The sequence below is a fragment of the Phodopus roborovskii genome, unplaced genomic scaffold (assembly GCF_943737965.1).
Source record: "Phodopus roborovskii unplaced genomic scaffold, PHOROB, whole genome shotgun sequence".
NCBI lineage: Eukaryota > Metazoa > Chordata > Mammalia > Rodentia > Cricetidae > Phodopus > Phodopus roborovskii.
This window is the reverse complement of record NW_026126469.1, coordinates 28,289,332-28,314,048: the sequence shown is the minus strand read 5'-3', so window position 1 is coordinate 28,314,048 and position 24,717 is coordinate 28,289,332. Positions and strand designations below refer to the sequence as shown.

The window sequence follows — 24,717 nt, the reverse complement described above, 5'->3', positions numbered from 1 at the left end:
TTTTTATTTTCCTTGAAGAGTTTCAGAACTTGGGGTTTTAAATTAAGGGTTTTGATCCATTTGAGTTGATTTTTGTGCATGGTAAGTGATGTGAACATAATTTCATTCTTCTGAAGGTTGATATCCAGTTTTACCAACACTGTTGACTAGGCTATCTTTTTTTCCATGTATGTTTTTAATACCTTCTCTAAAATTAATGGCCATGAGATGTGTGAGTTCACTTCTGGGTTTTCTATTATGTCCTATTGCTCTGCATCTCTCTTTTTGTTTGAGTGCTGTGTTTTCTCTGTTACTATGGCTCTGTAGTATAATTTGAGATCAGGTATTACGATACGTTCAGCAGTACCCTTTCTGCATTGGATTGCTGTGGCTATCTGTGGTCTTTTGGTTTTACCATATAACTTTTCTTAATTCTTTAAAGAATGTCATTGAAATTTTCTTGGGAAGTGTATTGAACCTACAGATAACATGTTGGTAATGAAACAATTTTCACAAAATTAACTATGTCAATCCAGAAAATGGACAGAAGCATCTATCTTATGTTTAGTGTCTTCTTCAATTTGTCTTTCAGTTTCTTACTTTTGATGGGAGGAAGACCCTAGAAATACTTTATATTTAAATTTTGTGAGAATTTCATATACAAACACTGCATTTACATCAATTCCAAACCTCCCTTTCCTCCTACTCCCCTCAATTTTGCTAATTTTCTCTGTACTGTTTTGGAGCCTGTCCTAGAACTTGCTCTGTAGATCAGGCTGGCCTCAAACTCACAGAGATCTGCCTGCCTCTGCCTCCTGAGTGCTGGGATTAAAGGTGTGGGCCACCAACGCCCAGCCTCTCTCTCTCTCTCTCTCTCTCTCTCTCTCTCTATATATATATATATATATATATATATATATATATATATTTTTTTTTTTTTTTTTTTTTTTTTTTTTAAAGACGGTTTCTCTGTGGAACAGTCCTCCTGTCCTGGCATGAGCTCTGTGTACCAGGCTGACCTCGAACTCACAGATATCCACCTGCCTCTGCCTCCCACTGGGATTAAAGGTGTGTGTCACCACCACTGGGCTAATTACTTCTTTAATTATTATTGGTGTGTGTGTGTGTGTGTGTGTGTGTGTGTGTGTGTGTGTGTGTGTTTAGTGATGACTATGTAGGGATGGAGCTCATCCCTGAAGAAGATTAATTCTCCTTTTCTCAGCAGAAATTAATTAATTTAGCTTTTTAATTAATTAATCAATTAATTGTAACTCTTCATCTGTAGGTGGAGCCTTGTGAGGTTTCATCCATCCATGGTGTCATTGTGTTGACCTTATTTAGGTGACTATATTTAAAAGGCTTCACGGGTTTGGCTTCTCTGTCATATATAAAGACACTACCCCATGGCAGACATCAGGATTCTTTAGCTCCCACAGTCTTTCTGGCTCCTTTTCCTTAATGTTCTCTGACCCTTAGGTACAGGGATTGTATATATAAATCAACTAGTGTTGGCCATCTAATATAGTCAGTTGTTTTTGCATTTTGAGCACTTGTGGTTTTATGCTATGGCCTCTATCTGCTGGAAAAAGGAAACTTCTTCCATGAGTGAAGCATCTGTGAGTAGAAGCATCAATATTTATAGTGAAGATAGAAATTATATCGGTTTAGGAAAGTGTCTCTAGTGAATTTTCCTCTAGGGTCCATGACCAGCCACAGGTAGTTATCTGTGTTTACAGTGCCAGACATCAATTCTCACCTATTGAGTGGCTCATACATCCAAATTAGGTGACTATCAATTAGAAGCTAAGGATTAAGTACCACTCTTGAACCCTTGGAGACACCGTGCCATGATTGTCATTAGTGTAGCTCATTGACTCTACATCTGGGTAGAACTGCTGATTGCTTTCTAGCCTAGCAGCTTGTATAGTACTTTCTGATACCCTCAGGTAACCCTCAGGGAAATGGCTTCTGGGTCAGTTCTAACTGGATTCCTCCAAACCACATGCCCGAGGTGTGTGGTGTCTTCAAATTCTGGAAGGCAACCAAGGGCAATAGCAATACCTTATATTATTTGGGGAATGTCGAGTATCATAACCAACAACTTGAAGGGAGGTTACCCATGCCAGGCACCGGGATTGTTAGATTGTGTGTGTGTGGGGGGGTCTTTCATCTTCTTCTTTAGGTATTTTTTATTTGTTTGTTTTTCGAGACAGGGTTTCTCTGTAACTTTGGAACCTATCTTGGCACTAGCTCTGTAGACCAGGCTGACCTCCAACTCACAGAGATCTGCCTCCCCGGTGCTGGGATTACAGGCCTATGCCACCATTGCCCAGCTTCTTTGGGTATTTTTAAGCTGTGGTGAATGAAATATTTTTCCTCAGCAAGTTTGTTATTAGCATAGAGAGAAGCAACCATTTTGTTGTTGTTGTTGTTGATTTTGTATCCTTCAATTTTACTGAAAATGTTCTAAAATCTTTCATTTTGCTTGCAGATAGAGATAATTTGACTAGTTTTTCTATTTTGTCCCCTTCTTCTTGTCTGTCCCTTCTCTAGGTAAGACGTCAAGCACTATATTGAATAAGGGTGGAAACAGTGGCCACTCTTTCCTAGGTCTATATTTTAAAGAAAATTATCTCAGGTTTTTCCAGTTGAGTATAATTTTGGCCTTTAATCTTTTAGTGATGTGTATAGTGCTTGTTTCCACAGTCAACGAATAACCCTTGGCTTTATTAATATCAGCTAGTAGTTGTACATCTGGACCTGATTGTAGCATTATCCTGAGTTCAGAGTCAAAAAAACACTACCCAGTCTTCATAAACAACGAAGTACCTGGACATCCCAGTGCTAACTTTTGACGATGTGTTAACACACATGACCCTCATATTTGTTGGCTTCTTGTCTATAAAGCTACTAAAATCAAATTGAAAATATTTGATAGAGGTGGCAGGATGGCTCAATAGGTAACAGTACTTAGTGCACAAGTTTGATCAACAGGCCTCAATCCTCAGAGCCCACCATGGAAGATGAAAGGAGAAAACTGATGTCCAAAAGTTGTCCTCTGACTCCCACACAGATGCCAGCGCACATGTGAACCCCACTTACACACTCACACACACACACACACACACACTCACACACAGTCTCTCACACACACAGTCACACACACAACACACACACTCACACACACACACACACACACACACAATTTTAAAGAAAAATATTTTTTAAATCCTTAATGTAACTTGGTAAAATTTTTACTTGTCATTATTTCCTAAACCATACAGCACGACAGCTCTTTGGCCAGTGTTTTTACTGCATTGGCTATTAGAAGTAATGTAGAAAGGACTGAAAGAATGCATGGGTTGTGCATGAGCTGTAGGAAATGGTGTGCATGTTACACACAGTGCTCAAGCATCTGCAGAATGGGGTATCCCTGGGGTCTCTGTAACAATCACCAGGACCCTGACTCACAGCAGCAGCACACATTAAAGGTGACATAGAAGAGTTAAACACAGTCTCAGTTCTCCAATTCTTGCAATGAGCCAGGGTGTGCTGGTTCATTGTGTACTGAGGCCCGGGAAACCACAGTCTCCTTCCAAACAGGACCACTGCTTGTTGGAGGGAGGAATATCTCCTTAACACATTACCTAGTTGAATGGTCCTGAGGCAGCACATACCACTGGCAGATTTGGTGTCTGGTAAAGACCTGTTTCCTAGCTTGGAGATAGCCACTCTCTTGCTGCATCCACAAAGGGGTATGAGTGCAGGGGGCAGGAGGGGAGGCAAGCATCATGAGAAGCAAGGTCTCAAGGTCTCCTCTTATGAAGGCACGGATCTCGAGTCCTGTGACCTATTATTTTCCTAAAGTTTCATTTCAGACATCATCTGGGGGATTAGGTTTCAACCTGTTAATAATTGGGGTGAGGTGTGAGACACAAGCATCCAGTCCATAGAAACCACCTCCTGCTTTTTTCTCCCTCCTTCACTGTGAAAATGATGTCAGTGGGTCATGAAGGTACTTAGGGGCTGACATCACTTCAGTTGTGCTGTTGATATTATGGAGGGCACAGTCTGATTACACAATGGGTTGTAACGGGTTCTATAAGTTTGTGGTATTACATAGAGACATGTAGATGGGGTGACTAGTCTGAACTGATATATAAAGTACACACCACATTTCAAAGACCAGATAAAAATAAGATCAAATATTTTGCTGACTTTTGTGTGTGTGTTTAAATGGGGTTATTTTTAGATATTTAAGACTGAACTGGCTAGGTGGTGGTGGTGGTACGTGCCTTTAATCCCAGCACATGGAAGGCAGATACAAGCTGATCTCTGTGAGTTCGAGGCCAGCCTGATCTACAGAACTAGTTCCAGGACAGCCAAGGTTACACAAATCACCCTGTCTCAAACCCCTCCCCCACCAAAAAAATTAATTACTTTTATAAAATTTATTTCACTTACCTGATTTTGCCTTTTCAACTTAGCTGCTAGAAGATGTTTAAACAGGCATATAACTCATCTTTTACTTTTTTTGGACATCATTGAACCATGAACTTTTGTTTTAGAAGATTCCTACATCCTGCATACAGTTCAGCTGGAGGAAATTGAGATTTAAAAGGTCATGGTAGGTAGGCAAAAGGAAGGGGAAGGCACTTCAGATAAGGACAAGTAACCTGATTTCTTTTCTGACAAGATTCTTCATCAAGAGCTGTAGGCCTCTAATGGGCAGGTTCTCGTTGGCTGTTTGCTTAGCTTAAGTTCCTGCCTACAAAGAAAACATGAGGCAAGTGCTTCATTCTTCACTTGCCAAATCCAAAGTTTTGCATTGCTCCCTAGCATCCCATAACATTGCACTTATCGGTTATTGGTTTAAATATACTTGATAAATTTTGGGTCACTGTTGCTTTCATTTTTTATTTAAGGAAAAAGAAAATCACCCATCATTGGGGAGTGAAGGCCAATTCCAGCTATTTTCTGAATTGTTTTGACAAGTCTGTTTTTTTGTTTGTTGTTTTGATTTCTAAAAATTTGTCTCTTGTAGGCCAGACTGGCTTTGGAACCTCTGTATGGACAAGAGTAACCCTGAACTACTGATCCTCTCCTTCCTCCACCGCCCAAGTGCTGGGATTACAAGCCTGTGCCACCATACCTGGCTAGTTGCTTGCTTGCTTTCATGAAAGTTACTTTTGTTCCTAACCTGCCATTACCCATGTGCTCAGGAAGGCCAGGTTAGTCAGAGTGGGAAATAGTTTTCAGAGCCTACAGTGCAAGGATCCCTTACTGCCAGTGGTCAGTAACTACTTTACCAAGCCCTTTCAGTAGGTAGATCTATGCACTGTATCATGGGCCAATATCATTACTTCCAATTCAGATATGTAAAGCCCAGGTTTTATTTGCTTTCATTGATAGTCTATCTACAACCCTTTTCTTTCAGACTCCAAATCTTGGTTCTCAACAGGAAAAACTTGGCTACATATTCCCTATCTCCCACAGTTAAAAAGCATCCATTTTAAATAGTGATGTTAATATCACCACAAACCAAACTACTAAGAATAGTCTGACTTGTTTGGGTAGCTCCTGTAAACAAAACATACTGCATCACACTGCCAAGCTGCTGTGCTTAAGGTAACAGGGCAAGTTCTTTTGGTGAAGTGATACTATTAATACCTTGGGCCCTTTGGTTCATTGTATTTCTGAATTTTAAGAATTGATTCTATTTTAATTTTTTTATCTGCAAAATATATGGCAGTGAAGTTCTGCTTATTAGGTTGCAAACCTTGGGGGAAATGGCTGAGGTGCTTATTTAACACATCAAAGTAGATGCTGGCTACCAGGTTCTCCCAACATCCCTCAGTTAATGGTCCTCCTGAGTGGCATACTCCACCCTCTCCCCTAAACTTCTCTGGCCCAGTGACTGGGCTACTCTTCCTTATATAACCCAACCATTTCGGTTACCTGGTTCTTTTGTCTATTCTCTTTTGGGCCTACTGGCTGTTGCACCTGGTTCCCTCTTTCCCCTCTCTCCCTCCCTCTCCCCTCTTCACGTGGTGCAGCTTGGTCTGGTCAGGTCCACTCTGGACTCTCCCAGATGTTCCTGCCTCTGCCTATGCTCTCCCTTTTATCTACAATGAACTTTCATTCACTACCTTCTGTTTCTGTCCTCTGTCCACTGTTTCTCTCTTCTTTTTCTTTATTGGTAACCATATATAAATGTATGACCTTTCATAAAAATTTATTTTTTAATTAAAAATGTATTTTGAGAATTTCATGTGTAAGCACTGTATTTACATCATCTCCACCCCGTCTAAATCCTCCCATGCTTCCCCAGTCCTTTTCAATTTCATGATCTCTTCTTTAGTTATTATTATACATATTGATACATACAAATGTATCTATAAATACAACCTGATGAGTCCATTCCATGTTGCCCATATGCATGTGCTTCGGGCTGACCACAGGGGCTCCTCCCTGGAGAAAACAGATTCTTCTGGGTCAGTGGCCATCAACTGCCTGTATGTAGCTCCTCATGACAGGATCCTTGTCAGACTTGCCCCCATTCATGTCAGCTTGTGAACTGGTGGCGTCATTGTGACAGTTTTGAGATTTCACTAGTTTTTAAGGAATCACCCAAAAGATTCCTATTACCAGTTATCATTGAGATTATCTTTGAGTCTCAACTTCCAGGCTAGCTACCAAGTCCCAAGTACAACTCTCTGCAGATCACTTACACAGTGAGCCTCAGTTTTGAATTTGCAGTTAAAGGGACAAGCTCTTTCTTTACCCCAGGAACATCTCTCTGAAAGGAGGACCTTTCTTTACCCCAGGAGCATCTCTCTGAAAGCAGGACCAGTGCAGCTAATCTTCCCTGTGATAGTTCCCCAACTGTTTCAGACCCTTTTTATAATATAAATCTTTATTAATGATCTCTGACATATGATAAACTTCGAATTTTCTCTAGGAGATACTAAGGCTCTCGCTGTGGTTTTAAGTATTTTCTAAACACTGAGCAGTGAAAACATTTTTACTTACACCTCAGGGCAATAAATGACGAAAAAACAATCAGTATTGGAAAAATAGGGAGTTTGGAAGATTGTTTTTATAAACCCTTTCACTACCTTAAAAAAAAAAAAAACTCCCTTGGTTTTGTAAATCAAAAAGAAACATTGTAAAGTTGACTGTTTTCTAACCCCCCCTCCCCAAGTCTGAAAGCTTCCTGTAGGTCTTTGCACTACTTAGAAGTGGCAGTGGCTGGTTTCCAACCGCATCACTCCCTGTGTGTCCCTGCCATGCACACGTGCACTGAGAGTGGCTTCCAATTCCTCTGTTCTCTCTTGATATCATTCCAGCTGAGCGGCACATCAGCTGTCTTGCTATGGCGTGGGTTTGTTTGAGGCTGTTCTTTGTTTTATTTTCACTGTTGTGATGGTCTCTTCTGGGAGGGTGTTTTAAACATCTGAAACAATATGCAAAGATTCCCCACCTCCCCCCCACACTGTGGTCTCAGCTGGCTACTTTCAGTATTTTTTCTATATCCTTGATTTTTGTAGACTCCAGTCTGAAAGATCTGAAGGGAAGCCTTGGAATCTCTTTGCTGCTGGAAGATGCCAGCATTTCTGTCTCCTCTTCAAACAGAACTAATCCCTAATGTTAATATTACTACAGGTTGCCATGCAGCATCCCAGGGTATGTTAGATGGCTCTTCTTGCATTGTTTAACTCTGGGCCTAACAGAAGTTCCATGTCAACACAGCAGGGACATGGTGCAGTAGTGAATGAGCTCTCTGGTGAGGGTGCCTGGGAAAGAAAGTGTCAAAAACATACCATGAAACTACCAGAACAGAACTGAATCAGAACCATCTATTTCGCCAGAGATATAAAAACATTTTTAATAAGTGTTAGTTTTCCCTTGACTGTTTTGAGAATGGAAGATGTTTAAAGCTTTTCTTAAGAATTAGTTGGCTATAGAGGTGAGGGGGGAGGTCCAATGGGAATAAATTTTGCTTAAAAATTAGAATCTGGAATAAGAATATCGAATACTATTAGATCCTCCATCTAAGATCCTTAGGCTTAGGTAAGCAAGTCTCTAGGAATGTGCGTAAAAGTCATCTATACAAAAGCAATAGATCTGTATTTCACAAGAGTGTGTTTGGCACTGTTGTGATGGTTCACTGGACAGAGACTCTTGAATCAAGCATGAGAACCTGTGCTCTGTTTTGGTGGAAGGATAGAATCCACTCCCCAAAGTGGCTCCTAGCCTCCATGAGCTCACTACAGCCTGTGCATGCCCCAACCCCAAATAAACGAATAAATGTAATTAGAAATGGTAAGATACTACTTTCTATCTGGAGGAGTAAACGTGAACAGCAGTATTATGCAGCAGATGTATGTTATATTTTAAATGTGAACTGGCCTCTGGCAGCACATAAATGTAATCTCAATCCTTGAAAGGCAAAAGCAGGAGAATTGCTGCAAGTTGCCTTAGCTATACATCATGTTCTAGCCGACCCGGGGATACATAGCCAGACCCTGTCTCAAAAACCCAAGTGAACAACAAACTGTTAGTAGTAAAATGAACAAAATAATTATGCATGAAGTGATTCCTCCAATCCATTTGAGAGATAACAACAGACAAAGAAACTGGTTCTATTAGGAGGAAGGGACAGAACATTCTGATCTTGTACAAGATTGAACAGGGCAGTTTTCAACTGACTGTTTAACCAGCATGAAACTGGAGTGAAGGTGGCTTATACTGCAAATGTGTCCGAAGAATGTTGAAAACAAGCTGTCTTTACTGATAAGAGAGCTATAGAAATTCACTTCCGCATCTCAGCTGCCAGAACTGGGGCTTTTCTTTTCCTTTTACTCAAAGTCCCATTTTAAAGAACTCTCTTTTGGACCCCACTCTTTACAGTTAGCCTGGAGGCTGAACATGCGCTGATGAGGCACCTGCCACACAGCAAGTGGTGACATCATTATGGTTTGGGAATATTCCAAGTGTTTGCATAAAACACTCTGTTTCCAAAAATGGTGACAAATGAGATTATCTCGCATTATCAAGCGAATAAAAGCCTTCTCTGGCTGTCTGGGAACTTGTAGTTGGTACCCTGGACCTGCAAGAATAAAAATGAAAGAGAGAACACATGCATTCTGTCTGCTTTGTTTCTTACTGACATCTTCTGCCCTCGGTTTCCCCACTATTAATAGTTTGGGTTGATGGGTTACATGAGTGATGGCCCAATATTGCTACACCACTGTGTTTGTTATCCACTGAAATCCGTAGCTTATATCAGTGTCCCCTCGCATCAGTCCTCACAGTTTCATGGTCCTGAAGAAATGTCATATCCCACTGCTATGGTATAGCATACAGAATTCTTTTATCTCCTTAAAATCCCCTGTGTTTTGACAATTATATATCTCTTTTCTTCCTTTAAACCTCTGAAATACTGGCTTACTTTTTCCCCAAATACCTTTAAAGTTTGACAATTTCAGAACATCATTTTGTAAAGGAGGTCCAAACAATCACCTCAAAATACGCTTCTTTGGCCTTTCCCACTTAGAGGTCTTGAGAAACAGCAGGTGCAAGATCACCTGGACTCTGAACCCACCTTCTATTTCTTAAAATCAAGAGATGAAACCCCATGGGAAATATAACCTCCTATTAAAAGAACAGAGACAAGGTGAGGCAGAAGAATTTTGTACAAACATTCTTAGATAAACCCTTACCTTCTATCCAACTACCCAAACCCAAGCCTTTACTTCATTACAGTTTCTGTTTACTTCATTCACCTAATTCAATAGTTATTCACTCAGTTGTGTCTCTTCAGAACTTCACGTATTCGTGGGGTCTTTCACATGACACTAAATGTAATTAACTTGATGTGCTTTTCTACTGTTAATCTATACATGTCAACTTAATTCTTGAACCTATTCAGGACTATACAATGTCAGAGGTAGATTTTGGCATCTACAGTTGTAGCCATACAACATACAGGCTTTCAGACTCTCTTCCTTTACTTGACAGCATGCATCCAAGGTTTTCCCAGGTCTTTCTTGGCTTTGTGGTGCTAAACAATACTCTATTGTCTAGATAAATGACTGTTCATTTGTCTGTGGTCTCACTGAAGGGCATACGGGTTGCTACCAATTTGGGTCAATCATGAATAAAGAGTTGTAAATGTTTGTGAAGATATAAGTGCTCAGCTAGATTTGTTTTGCTTTTGTTGTTGCTGTTGTTTGGAGACAGGGTTTTTCTGTAGCCCTGGCTGCCCTGAAACTCACTCTATAAACCAGGCTGGCCTTGAACTCGGAGAACAGCCAGCCTCTGCCTCCTGAGTGCTAGGATTAAAGCTGTCTGTGTACTACTGCCACCTGCACAGCTCACTTTGTTAAATACATGGAGTTTGAGCTGGATCAGACTGTATTTGGGTTTGAAAATTCTGTCAGCATCATCTTCCCAAATGGTCATCTTGTTCTCCCATCAGTGATGAACAAGAGCCCCCCGATGCTCCACACCCTCAGGACATTTGTGGCCAGTGTTTTGAAGCCCCGTCCTTCCCACAGATGTGGGAGTTTCATAAGCAGCTCCTTAAGAACGTGTGTTGTTGAGCACCGTATCTATGCCTGGCTTCTATTTAGTTACCGTCTTTGATGAGGTGATGCTTTAGACCTTTTGATTAAATTTTCAATTCATTATTGTAGAGCTTTAAGTTTATTCTATGGATGTTAGATACCAATCCTTTGATGGATATGTGTTTTATAGTGTTTTCTCCCTACTTGAGACTTGTCGTTTTTATGTCCTCAGCATTATCACAGACAGGGCATACATTTTACATTTTAGTGGGCTGCCATTTTTCAATCTTTTTTGCCAAGAATCCCACTTTCGTTGTCAAATCTAAAAAAAGTTGTCACCAAAGCAAAATTACCTAGATTTTTTTTTTCCTGTGCCACCACCACAGGGCTGAATCCGGGTCCTCTAAAAGAACAGTCAGTGCTTTTAACCACTGAGCCATCTCTCCAGTCCCTGCCCCAACCTTCTTGACAAGACGGACCCCATTCATCCCAACTGTAACATTCCTGCTTGCACCTCAAGCCCCAGGCAAATGAGTTTTCTCTTAATTCTTCCATCATGCTTCTTACCCCTTCTCTCCTTTACCCTTACCTCTATCTACAATGGCATTCCCTTTATTTGGACACTTTTTTCCTGCTCGGCTCTCTCCTTACTTTTCTGGCTTTTATGAAAATACTCTTCCCCAGAAACCTCCTAGTAAATTAAATGACTTGTTGAATTAACACTCCACATACAAACCACCCATCTTCATGAAGATGGTAACTATGTCCACACTGCTATCTAAACAATGCCTCACACAGGAAGGAATTAAATATTTACTGAATGAACTGAGACAATCCCAAAGCAGCCAGCTTGTCTGCTTGTTCAGTATTCCTGGCCCGCCCATAATCACACATCACTTCAATAGCTTCCCTGTGTGTGTGTGGAACTGAAGCATCTAATATAACATTTTGATCATAAACCAAATAATAAAGGCTTATAGGAATGTTTTCCTTTCTAGGTTATTGATGACACAGTGAAACTAAGATGACATGGTTTACACAGCAGTCTTCTGAGATGGGCTCTGGATCGAAAGCATTGAGAATCTGAAAGTGGAAGAAATAAGTAGGCCCCAAGGGATAAACTGCTCTTTTCAATGAGATGAATGTGCTGTTCTTAGAAGTCAGGCCATAAAAGGAAACTAAGATCCTCTGTGGGGTGGATCTTTCTCCTTTGCCATTTGGGCTTGTAAGCCTGTCTCCACTCGGCAACAGATAGTCAATAGTGAGTGACAAATGGCCAAAGCTCTTCTGCCATCCGAACCCAAGCATAGGCAGAGAGGCTCTGCCTTCTTTTCTGGGTGTCCTGTGGGTCAAGCAACTGCCTCACACCATCTGCTGTCTGATTGGTGACACTACCCAGGGAAGTGAATAGTCTGGGTGTCATGGTTCTCACCACGAGGAGACTGAGGCCCGCCCAGAAACTTTAAAGCAATTTGTTCAAGGCCACACAGGTGTTAGTGCCAGAAAAATAAATACATAAACGAAATCCAGGTCTCCATATCTTTCTTCACTGCACCCCAAGAGTACAATGTATAGTTTTCCAAAGCATCCCTCAAAAGAGGATGCTTTGCCCTCTAGGAGAACAGGATTGGGACTGAAGGTTGCTTTGCTTGGGGACAGCTTTTTCACACAAATAGTATATGAACTGTCTCAGTGGTCTTGTCTTCACTCACCCAACTGTGACACTCAAAGAGCCTTGGTCATGTTGCTTGGCAAACTGAGACACAAAACAGTGCCAGAGAGGTTATTGAAGCAGATGGATGTTTACCAATTAGCCAGATCCAAAGTAGAAGTGATTCAGGCTCTCATTCAAAGGATCCGGGGAGGTAAAGAAAATACTTGACAAGGCTGGAAAGATGGCTCAGTGATTAAGAACACTGCCTGCCCTTCCAAAGGTCCTGAGTTCAATTCCCAGCATCCACATAGTGGCTCACAACCATCTATGAGATCTGGTGCCTTCTTCTAATCTGCAGGCGTACATGCAGGCAGAACACTGTATACATAATAAATAAAACTTTTTTAAAAATAAGAGAAGCAAGCTAAAAGTAAAAAAGAAAGAAAATAAAATACTTGACAGATGGCCCCTTAGTCTATGAGTTAGTTTGTAGCTCTTGATGGTTCATCTTTAAATTTCATTTTTCTTTCATATAGGAATCTACAGCAAACAGCTCAGGTATGTTGAACACTAATTCCGGGGTCCTGATGGGCCGGTGGGAGAGCCCCGCGACACAAACACCAAAACCAGGAGATGCAACAAGAAAGAGGTGTTTATTGAACGAGTGCATGCGGGTGACAGCAATCTCGGGGAAAGTTGCACACCCCTCAAAGGGTTTAGGCTCTCTTTTTATAGAGAAAGACCGCAATCAGCATACATGCATGGGGCACAGGGTGATTGATTACAAAGTATGATCTCATGTTTGAGAGATCACCCAGGTGTGACCTGTTCTTATTCAAAGGATAAACCATAGAATGACTTGGAAAGTCCCCAGACTGTCCGTTGGCCACGAGTGACCCAGACAGGGCTGTTCATCTGGAATCATTTGTTCCAGGGTTGGGGGCCTATTTCCTTGTTGTGGGCTAAGACCTGTGAGAAACTTTTTTCATACTCTGGCTTTCTCTTGGCTGTATCCAGCCCTAGTTAACAAGATCAGTCTAGCATATAACCACTAGCCCCATCATCACAGTAACCTTTCTTGTTCTCGTAATTTCTGTCTTTCCCTCCCATATCAATGTCCATTCTTTATGATTTTCTATATTCTGCTTGCAAGAATTATTCTTCTGCCCCTTTTCTACATCTTTGCTCTGCAAACTAAAATCTTTCAGGTAAAGCTAAAAAATCAAGGAAGGGTAAGGTTATACATGCTGTTACCTGGCTACGACTGCCCAAGGGTTCCTCAGGTCTGGGGTCCATTTTAATTTTTACAACAGAGAATGAGTACAAGCTGACAGTCAGGGTCAAAGGTAGAGTCTGGGTGGGGGAATGATTTGTTGCTTTAAAATTCTGTGAATCTAAAGTGCTGGGTTAATTTGTTGCCCCAGAAAATTATGTAGAGATCTCATGGCCAAAGAACCTGTGAACCTGAACTTTTGGAAGTAGCTCTTTGCATGTGTGGTCAGTTAAGATGAAGTCATTACGATGGGACACACCCAGTATGCCACTTCCATGGGTAGTGTCACTAGTCAGATGGCCGATGGCATGAGTCAGTGTTTGACTGGTAGAACACACAGAGGAGAAGGCAGAACCTCTCTGCCTATGCTTGGGTTCAAATGGCAGAAGAGCTCTGGCCATTTGTCACTCACTATTGACTATCTGTTGCCGAGTGGAGACAGGCTTACAATCCCAGATGGCAAAGGAGAAAGATCCATCCTAGATGGAAGTGTGAACAAAGAGGAAAAGAGTATATGAAAATACAGAAGCATAGAGAGTCTGCCAGGAGACAAGAGGAGGGAAGGGAGAATTAATATAGCTGCAAGCTGAGGAATGACAAAGAAGGGTTCTACCAGCATCTCAGAGGGAGCAAGGCCTCCTTAACTTCAGTCTTCAAGTCCCAAGAAATAGGAAGGAATAAACGCCTATTATTTAAAGCACCTGGCTTGCGATGTTTTGTTATGGTCATCCTAGGCCGAATCCAGCCTAACCTGTTGCTGCTTCATATACTACTACTCTGAGCTTCCTCTGGGCCCTTGGCCACAGTTCTCTACTCTGCTCAACGGGAAGCAAACACAAAGGCCAGAATGTCAGTCTTCTTTCTGTTATTATGAAGCATAATAGATAAACAAACAAGTAGAGAAAATAATGTGACAAACATTTGTGCAAAGACTCAGTGGGAGACATACAGAGACTAGAATATTTTCATTTATCATCACCTTTGTCCTTAAAGCAACCATTGTGGGAGACAGTCTTTCATAGGTCTCTTATACAAAAGGGTTGATTGAAATTTTTTTCCTTTTTTTTTTTTTCTTGCTGTGTTAAGAATATTTGCTTAGCAAACAACATCATGAATTCACAATGCCTCCCTCTAGAGCTAAAGACAAGCAGTTTTCTTGCCTGTTGTAAAATATTTAGGTACTCTAATCGCAGGGTTCTCCTCCTGCAGAGCAACTTATTGCACATACATACATAGGCACCCATCTGGGCCTACTCATGTCATGCTCAGAATACTGAGCAGGGAGCAGTGATGCTAATACTGTGTATTGTGACAAGTTGTTTATCTCCAGTTGGGACATGTTGTCTTTTCTTAATATTGTTGAACATGGCGGATGGGGTAGAGTCTCAGATCCTTTCAAGTTTATGGACTCTGGCATCTCACATTTGATCTTTATCTTTTCATGTAGGTGTATTTTATTAAATGTGCGTATATGAACATATACCATTGATTTCCTTGCTCTCAAAGGTTACCTAAAAGGAACTATGCGATGTGGATCACTTGTCCACTTGCGCTCTCTCTCTCTCTCTCTCTCTCTCAATTTACCCTTGTGAGCTTCGTCCACACTGATCCATATTCCTGTTCACATTGAACCAGTGGATAGCCTCCCATTGCAGTGTATTTCTTCTTCTGTTGCATATCTTGCTTTTGTTTCATTTGCTTGTAGTGAACTTTCTTAGTCAAGATTTCATGTGTGGGTATGTGTGCACTTGTGTTGGAGTTCTTGTCTATAAACTTAAGAGGGAAAGATAGTTCATCTTCAGCTCTCACTCCTATTTTCCACTTGCTTCATGAAGTGGTGGTTGAGACATAACACTTTAATTAGCAGTATGCAGGAGTTCCTGTCTTACTCTACAGCCTTGTAAGCACGGTAAGATTGTACATTTGAGACTGTCTTTGTGAGCAATCTAAAGTACTGACTGTGTTTTCATATGTCCTTAAGACATTCTTTCTTCTTTAGAAGCTGCTTACATCCTGTCTTGGTGTTCTTTTGCTGTGAAGAGACACCATGACCACAGCAATTTCTGTAAAGGAAAGTATTTAATTGAGGCTGGCTTACAGCTCAGCGGTCATATTAGAGAGTAGTTGGGAGTTCTACATCTGGATCCAAAGGCAACAGGCAGAGAGAGAAGGGGGAGGGAGGGAAGGCAGGAGAGGGAGAGAGGGAGAGAGAGAGAGAGAGAGAGAGAGAGAGAGAGAGAGAGAGAGAGAGAGAGAATGGGCATAAGCATTTTAAACCCCCAAACCCAATCCCAGTGACACACTTTCTCCATCAAGGCCACACCTATGCCAACAAGGCTACACCTCCTAATGTCTGTCATTTAATGTCACTCCCTAATAACCAAACATTCAAATATATGAGCCTATGCTATGGGGCCATTTCTAGTCAATACACTACACATCCTTGCTCCATTTTCCATTGGTTGGGGTTTTTTATTATTATGAGCTCTTTATTTAAAATGCAGGTCTGTGGCAAATGTACATGTATGTGCTAGCAAGCAGCTGTCTCTTTGCATCATGTATGGTTCTTCTATAGCAACTTGGTTTCCTAGTGGAATAATACAAGATTCACAGTGGTGCTTTCTGGAGTCAATATTTAAAAATGGTGATGGTAATATAGTCTGAAGAAGTGTTTGTGGCAGCAGAGTCTCAAGAAGCTTGGATTCTGTCATGCTGCTTTAGCACCTGAGTGTCTTTGGTAAAGCAACATCACCTCTGTGTCTCAGGCTTCTCGTCTATAAGTGAAAGATTGGATAGATGGTCTCCCTGCCATCTGCCAAGACAGATGTTTTCTAATTCTGTACATCAAAATTATATGCACCAATCAGGCAATAGCAGAGCTCATGTAAAAGAGCCACCTTCATTAATTCGAAGGTAACGAGCCTGATCTAGTCTTCATTGACTTACCCATAGGGTAGGCATTGTGTGAGCCCACAGTTCATTACCACACTCTCACAGTGACTTTTGGGAGCATGGGTGGAAACAGAGAAAAGGAGGGAGTAGCTAAACACTAGCAGATAAACACCGGTAAACACAACAGAGTTGGCAAAGCAGTTACACATTAGCGAAAGGGCTACCCACAAATACCTTGTAGCCGTTTTACAAGTCCAGTCTGTTTTTCAAGATCACATGGGTGTGCCCTGCTGTGTTTAATGATGGAAGCCAACAGCCTGTGTCTGAATCTGAGGTTTCTTTGAACAGAGCTGCAGTCTCATTACTTTGGCAGAAACAAAGTCAACTTTGAATTACACTCATTTTTATCCTTTATATGCAAGAAAAGTATACCACCGCCAATTTTGAGCTTTTCCCCTGATGACATAAAAGATTAAAAAGGGGGCTCCAAGCTTTCAGGGCTTTCATAAACACTATCTGTGTGCTACTAGAGGCAGAAATACTTGCATAATTCTCTACTGTCTATAATGTGATTTCCCTCTTGTAGTAAGTACAGGAATAAAGATAATCTATGTAATGAAAGCACTCTTTTTGTCATGGAAACAAGTGGAAGCAAAAGGAAATCATAGGCTTTGAGACTGCTCTATCCCAAGGTGTCAGAGCCCATTTAGCACGGCCAGTGTCCACCTTCGTTAGGTTTTATCATCACACAGCCTTTCACTGTGGTAGGCATAATCCAATTTTCTCGGCTGCTCATTAGCTTCTGGAAAGGCAGAACAGATTTTGAGTAAGGCTCTTGATCCTTTCCTCTGGGTAATATGTTATCTGTTCATCTTGCAAAACTGCCCAGTGTCGTACAGTTCCTACTCTGGTATCCTTTGGGCGATTTATTATATCAGTATCTCTGAGTTTGTTTTTATCATGGCTGGTAAGCTCATAATTGAATTAAAAAAAAAGGCAAGTAGATTATGAAAGCTAGACCAGGAAGATCAGAACGCAGGGATGGATGAGCAGTACAGGGGCTTAATATAGCCATGATGTATCTGTTGTGATGCCCCACTGCGGTCCCAACAATAACAGCTTCCAGGCTGCTGTAATGATGCTGAGCTCATGATCGGGCATCTCACAATAACACAGTCATGCAGTAGATCAGCAGATGGCTTAAGAATAGCGCTTCCTAGAGCCTTTATCCAGTAGCTGATGGAAGCAGAAGTAGAGATTCACAGCTAAGCACTGAGCCAAACACCTGAAATCCAGTTGCAGAGAGGGAGGAATAACGAACAAAGGGGCCAAGACCACACTGGGAAAAACCACAGAAACAGCTGATCTAAGCACATGGGAACTCATGGACCCCAGTCTGACAGCTGGGGAATCAACATAGGACCAAAACAGGCCCCCTGAAAGTGGGTGTCAGCAAGGAGGACTGGGCAGTCTATGGGGCCTCTGGCAGTGGAACCAGGTTGTATCCCTAGTGCAGGAATGGACTTCTTCAGGAGCCCATTCCCCATGGAGGGATACTCCCTTAGCCTAGAGACAGGGGGGGAGGGCCAAATGACTTGACAGATTTTGATGATCCCTTATGGAAGGCATCATCCTCCCTGGGGAGTGGATGGGTAATGAGACGGGGGGGGGGGGGGAGCATAATGGGGGGGATGGGAGAGAAGGAGGGAGAGGGAACTGGGATTGATATGCAAAATAAGAAAAAATATTAAATAATAATAGAAAGAATAGCACTCCCAACATGTAGACCCCAAAACAAGTGCTCCAGCACCCACCAGTGTGTGTTAGAATGTACAGAGTTAGGCTTGCTCTTCCGGAGCTGAATCACAAACCTCCCACAGTTGAGGGGAGGCTAGCGCTGCTGCCTTATAATGGAGTGTGAAAAAAAATTTTGAGCAACTCCCTCTGCCACTAAGACTCTAAGAGGGAGGCTGCATCTAAGTGAATGAAGGGAAGAGGCTTGCTGAAGAAGCAGCTTGCCCATTCCAGTTTGCCCAAGTTCTGACTGCTCTAAGTAAAGCATGCTGTAAAAACACATGCAGTCTGGCAGTGGGATGTTTGCATTACAATTGCCAAAGTCAAACTGCTTCTAAGGTAACTTATCCTGTCAGGCTCTGGGTGCTCTGAAAACAATATTGGCAACCTCCTAGAAGAGCCAGGCAGCTAAAACAACATCTAAAATACCAGGTAGGCATAAGGGCACATACATTCCCAGCACTTGGGACAATGAGGCAGGGAGATCTTGGATTCAAGACCAGCTTGAATTACTTGAGAAGTCCTGTCCTGAAATCAAAGCAGAAACAGTAATAAAGATAGACAGTAGCAAGTCTTGACAGAAAAGTAAGAACATGAGGAATGTTGCTGGAAACGCACATTGCTGGAGCATAAAAATGATACAACCCTGGAAGACATTTTGGCAGTTCTTCAAAAAGCTGCACATAGGAGTTACCATGTCTCCCAGAAATGCAGTCATAGTATATACCAAGAAGCATTGAAAACATATATTCACACAAAGTTGCTACACAAATATTCATGGCAGCATTGTTTGCAAATACCCCAAAAGTGAAACATAAATAATCAACTAAAGAATAGATAAATAAGCTATTGTATATTCATACAATGGAATATTATTCAACAATAATGAAGAACAAAGTATTAGTATCAAATAAAATGAGCCAGGTACAGTGTGTGGATTGAATTTGCACCCAGTTTAAAAAAAAAAAAAAAACAACTGAGAAAAAGCAATTTCTGAAACAAGTAAAAAGCTATGAACACCATGTAAATATCAGATAAATTAAAAGAATTAAAATGTGTAGTGAGATCATAGTATTCATGTTTGTAAGATTTATTAATTTTTAATCATGTGTGTATATATGCTTGTCTACATGTATGTGTGTCATGTGCATGCCTGATACACTTGGAGGCCAGATGAGGGCATTGAATTCTCAGAAATGGAGTTACAGACAGTTGTGAACCACCATATGGATGCTGGGAACCAAACGGGGCTCAAATGCTCTTAACTGCTTAGCCGTCTCTCTTGCCCCTGTTTATGGATTTCGTTAAGGATGCTCTATCTATTAGAGATATTCATTAAGCGATTTGATGATTATGTGCTTTGTGTGTGTGTTTCGGAATGCAATAAAGCAGTGTGTGAAAATAGAAAGTATGAATAACAGTTGTTAATAGTTATCAAGGCTGAATGATCCATAACTATTTATTATAATTTTCTTGTTACTTTGGCATAGGACTGAAACATTTTCAGAGCCTTTGAAGGACTTTGACATGGAGAGTGACAGTTGAAATTGACATCGTCCTAAGGGATAGAGCCAAGATCAAAAGAGTATTGGAGGGTTCAAATCAACAGAAAAGAAGCAGCTGTCAAGAGGGCACGGAGGGCCGGCCAGTGGTGGCACACGCCTTTAATCCCAGCACTCGGGAGACAGGGGCAGGCAGATCTTTGTGAGTTTGAAGCCAGCCTGGTCGACAAGAGCTAGTTCCAGTACAGGTTCCAAAGCCACAGAGAAACCCTGTCTCAGAAAAAGGGGGGGGGCATGGAGGGCTAAGCTTAGCATTGACAGGGAGGGAGGCCTGGCTTGGATAAGAACAGTGTGAGGGAGATAGTAGTGGCAGATGTAGGGACCAAGCAAGACCCTCAGGTTTCAGGCTTAGATGAATAGCTGTGTGATGGAACCATTCATTGAAGAAAATACAGTCAGAAGTAAAGGGAATAGGATATTTCATGTAGCTACACTGAGTTTAAGAGGCCTGGGGAAGTCCCAGAGTTTAACAAAGAGGTCTGCACTAGAGGTACAGTTTGAGCAATTATCAACTGCAGCACAATTTCCATGGAAACACGCTGTAGGCACAGGAAATGCTCCTTCAGGGTACAAGCACTTCTTATCAAATTAATAAATTACTCTCCCCCTGTGCTAACATTAAAATATGAAGTAGTGGCTTGATCAGGGAGAATTCAGAGAACTAAGGGCTGATTACAACACACAGACTGGCCTGATACCCCTCGGCCTGCATCTGTAATGTGTGGTAGGTCTTCAAGGTTCAACGCCAGACTTGCTTCCTTTACTTTTTGTTTTTTCAGTGTGTGTGTATATGTGTGTACATGTGTGTCTGAAGGCCTGGAAGTTGTGGATGAGAGCCATCCTCAATAGCTCACCCACCTGAGATCCTCTAGCCACTGAACAACCTACCGGGCCATTTGACTGGCCCCTTAATAAAGAAACTTTCAAGAGAATATAAAGGCAATAGACACATACATAAAGATGTCATGTAGAAGATGAAGCTTCAGTTTTTCTTCCACTCTTCCATATTTCCTTTATTATCTTCTGTATTTCATGTGGTACTATAAAGTTTTCAGGAAAACACCAAAATCCAGAAGCCCCGAAGCAGACTTAGCTTCCCGTCTTCATCCAGGATGGAGACTTGCTCTGTCCACGAGCTGCTGGGGTAGAAGGGCTCCTGGAGCAGGAGGACTCAGCCCCTCCAGGACTTGCTGCAGTTGGAGAGGGAACAACAGACCGACACTTAGGCTGTTTGTTAGTTGGTTTGTTTGTTTTTAAGGAATTGAAACAGAATGACTTACCATACCCAAAGTTTGTCAGCAGTCGGGGGCTCTGCAGACTGTGAGGTAGTTTGAGGAAAGTTAGTGATTTTGATATTATTTGCATTTATAGTCAAATAAGAAAAGAACACATTGACATCTTTGTTTTTCTCTCCTGAAGTTATTTATTCTTGAAGCCTTATGTTGACTGCTCAGCCCCAACCCCCAAGCTTGCTATTTGAAGGCTCCATGATTTGGCCTCATCCAAGAATAATTGAGTCAGACTTTTAAACCAGTTGTATCCAGGCACCAATGATTATAAATTTCCTGGAGTGACTTCAACATGTGGTCAAGGTTGAGACCCACTCCGGATACCACATGAATAACAAAGGACAATGGGGACATTTGGGTTACCTGTCATGAGAAGAAAGGTCAGGAGTGACTGAGCTTGCGTTCCCCTGCCTCACAGGTGACGGCTGTGCGGGTCCATGTGAACAGCTCCTCTGAGAACGTGGACTACCCAGTCCTCGTTGTGGTCCGGCAGCAGAAAGAAGTGCTGTCCTGGCAGGTTCCACTGCTCTTCCAAGGACTGTAAGTGTTCTCTGCCCAAAAACTGCACTGCATCTGACATTCTTCAATGTCCTTAGACTTAGATGGGTTTTGTCACCATCACTATTATTGTCATCATCATCATTACTTGTTTTGTTTTGTCTTAGCCAGAATCTCAGACATGGGAATTCCAGGGTAGTGCACACCAAGTGCAGAGAATTTACACCCCAGGCTGCTGGGTGCTGTGCATTTCCATTCCCTTTGTATTTCAGATAAGCATTCTGTCTAGATTTTCAACACCTGGGAGAACTTACAGCCGCTTAAAATCTACCAAAGTATTCTATTTCCCCCCTGTTTTGCAAAATAGAGCATCCCATAGCCATTCTATGGGTTGGACCCGGCAGGCAACACATCAGCAGCAGCACCAACCCGTTCTTCACAATGCTCCTTCTATGTGCATTCTTTGCTCAGTAGTGCTTACAGTACAGTGCTAAGGGGGAGGTTTGGAAAGACGCTGTGACAAACAGCAGGGTCCCTGTCCTGGCAGGGTTTTGTTGGGGAGAGCTTAGTAAGGCACCAATACCAAGCCCAGAAGGCATAGAGAAATGGGCACCTACTGATGTGTTATTACGTGGTTTTTAAAGGCTCAGGAGTTTGAGGGTTAAATACTAATCCTGATAGTTTTAACTTGAAATCAGTGAAATTGAAGGGGGGAAAAAAGACTCCCCTGCTGGTTTAATAAAAAGAATTCTGCCCTAAAGTATTGGCAGTTTTCCTTGAATAATAGGGAGTCTGGCTTAATGCATTGTTGGCAATGCTAAGTAAACGGATCAGGACATAACACTCCCTATGTCCCTGTCATCCAAGGGATACCAACAACAGCAGTAGATCCATCCTGAAATTCGACTTGAAGTCAGATTAGAATAGAGTGGGGTAGTATTCTCCCTTGGCCCTGTTCACTGTGTCTCCTCCTTCTTGCTGATGTTGTCCATGGCCACCTCGGCAGATACCAGCGGAGCTACAACTACCAGGAAGTCAGCCGCACTCTTTGTCCATCAAAAGCAACCAACGAGACCGGCCCTCTGCAGCAACTGATCTTTGTAGACGTAGCATCCATGGCTCCCCACGGTGCCCACTACAAGTTGCTGGTCACCAAAATCAAACACTTCCAGCTCCAGTAAGTAGGTGCACGTGGCTCTTTGCTTTCTGCTCTGTTTTGCCTGTGGATACTCAGCTCGGTGACCATCTTTACAGGTGAGCTGAGCATGGCTTCAACAGAGAGCTGAGCCTTCAGGGAAGCTGGGTTTTTGCCAGTGGTGCCTTTGATCTGTTACTGTCACCTGGCGGTGACCTATATGAATTGCAGGGCTGGTATCAGTGAGGTAATTCGACCCTTAGGAAAGGAACATTGTGAAACTGAAGTCATTGGGTCACAGCTCTTTGCAAGTGTTAATGAATGACTTGCAAACCTATTCTGCCAAGTTGTTTTCACCTTGTGTAATATGACTTTGTGTCATCAAACAGACCTTGCAAACCTAATGGAAAACAGAGTTATGAGAGCTTGTATGCAAATAAGATAAGCACGAGGAGAGGTGTGTGTTTTTCTTCCTTTACTGGTAAGCCAGATTTCCAGAGAATGGTAGTCATGGAGTCCAGATGAGGACTGTGGTAAGAACCAGGCTCCAACTATGGGGATCAACCCTGACATTGCAGCTTCTGCCATACAGTTCAGAATGACAGCCCAGAATGCATATAGAATATATTTTGCTGGTATCCAGAGGTTTTTGTTTTTCTTATTTGAGACTGGGGTTTATCTATGTTGCCAGGCTGGCCTTGGACTTTTAGGCTCAGCCATCCTCATACCTCTGCTTCCTAAGAAGCTGTGACAAGAGGTATGCATCCCCACACCCAACTCTGAGGTCTGGTATGCTGAGTTCATGTCCAAACTCACAAAGACAGAAAAGGCAAAGTCAAGTCTGGATTCTGCTCTTGGCTTCCTCTTCTAAGATCTTATCCTCGTAACACATTTCTGTCTCCCTAAATATGCTTCTCAATTGCACAAAGCATTTATTTATTCAAATTCAGGTTTTAAAATAAGACGATTCTGCCTTTAAGCATCCCTCCCACTCCTTACACACATGCAGGACATCTTCCCAGCAGATCCCAACAGCAATGGGCCATTCTGTGTCATTAGAGGTCATAGTTGTAGGGGGCTGGAGAGGGCACTGTAGGAACAGGCTGCCACTAGATCGTGGAGTAGGGGGAATATAGGGAGGCATTGAGAACACAGTTGCCTACATTGTGCTATTAGTTGTGTGAGGGATGGGTTAAGGAGACAGTATTGGCTACAGAGAAGTTAGAAGACTGGCATGATGGTCAAGCTAAAAAGTGAGTAGGTGTCTTGAAGAATGTAAGAGGTGACATTCACAACACTTGACTGAATATGAAGGAAAGGGGAAATGGGAAAGTGGAGAATGACGTCACACACTGTTAGAGGAAATGAAGATTGAACGGCTGTGACTGCATGGCCAATCTCAAGCAGGAACTACTTCACATAGAACCTGGTCATGGGGTTTCACAGTTGGTTGCCTCTCCCATTCCCCTTGGGTTAGAAAGCACTTGAAATGTACAAATCACTGGAACTTTGCTAGAATGAGATACTTTTTGACCTCCAGCTACATCTTTTGCTTTATGGGGAATGTCAGATGCCATGGTTACAACATTGCCAACAAGATGTATCCTCACCATGAACTCCCATATAGTTATTGGACTCTCAACACTGTGGTCCAATGGTCAAGTGTGGAGGCAGTTCCCTTGAAGTATAGCAAAGCTGTGGGCCAATCTATTCCTATGGGCTTTGCCTATGGTTAGTATATTAACAGAAGATACTCCATGGCAGCTGGAGAAGAAAACCTCAGGATGACTGCCAGCTGGCTTTTAGACATTACCAGTGATTGGAGTTTGGGCTGGCTGTTTCCAAGGAATTGAAATAAAAGCACACAGATTTCAGATTAGAATAACAACAACTATTCAAAAGCAAATAAGTAGTATAGATCAGAAATATGTCATCAGAAGCTGGCACGTGCCTTTAATCCCAGCACTCAGAAAGTAGAGACAGGTGGATCTCTTTGAGTTTGAGGCCAGCCTGGTCTACAGAGCAGTTCCAGGACAGGCTCCAGAGCAATACAGAGAAACCCAAACAAAC

The 24,717-nt window shown here is 42.1% G+C and overlaps 1 protein-coding gene across 1 annotated transcript in view; it reads left to right on the top strand.

The window, feature by feature from the left end:
• Sidt1 (SID1 transmembrane family member 1) overlaps positions 1-24,717 on the top strand; it is an 84,519-nt gene that overhangs the window by 5,374 nt on the left and 54,428 nt on the right. The window contains exons 2-3 of the mRNA XM_051191524.1: positions 21,433-21,554; positions 22,519-22,689. Coding sequence (XP_051047481.1) covers positions 21,433-21,554; positions 22,519-22,689 — 293 coding nt within the window. The remainder of the gene's footprint in view (positions 1-21,432; positions 21,555-22,518; positions 22,690-24,717) is intronic.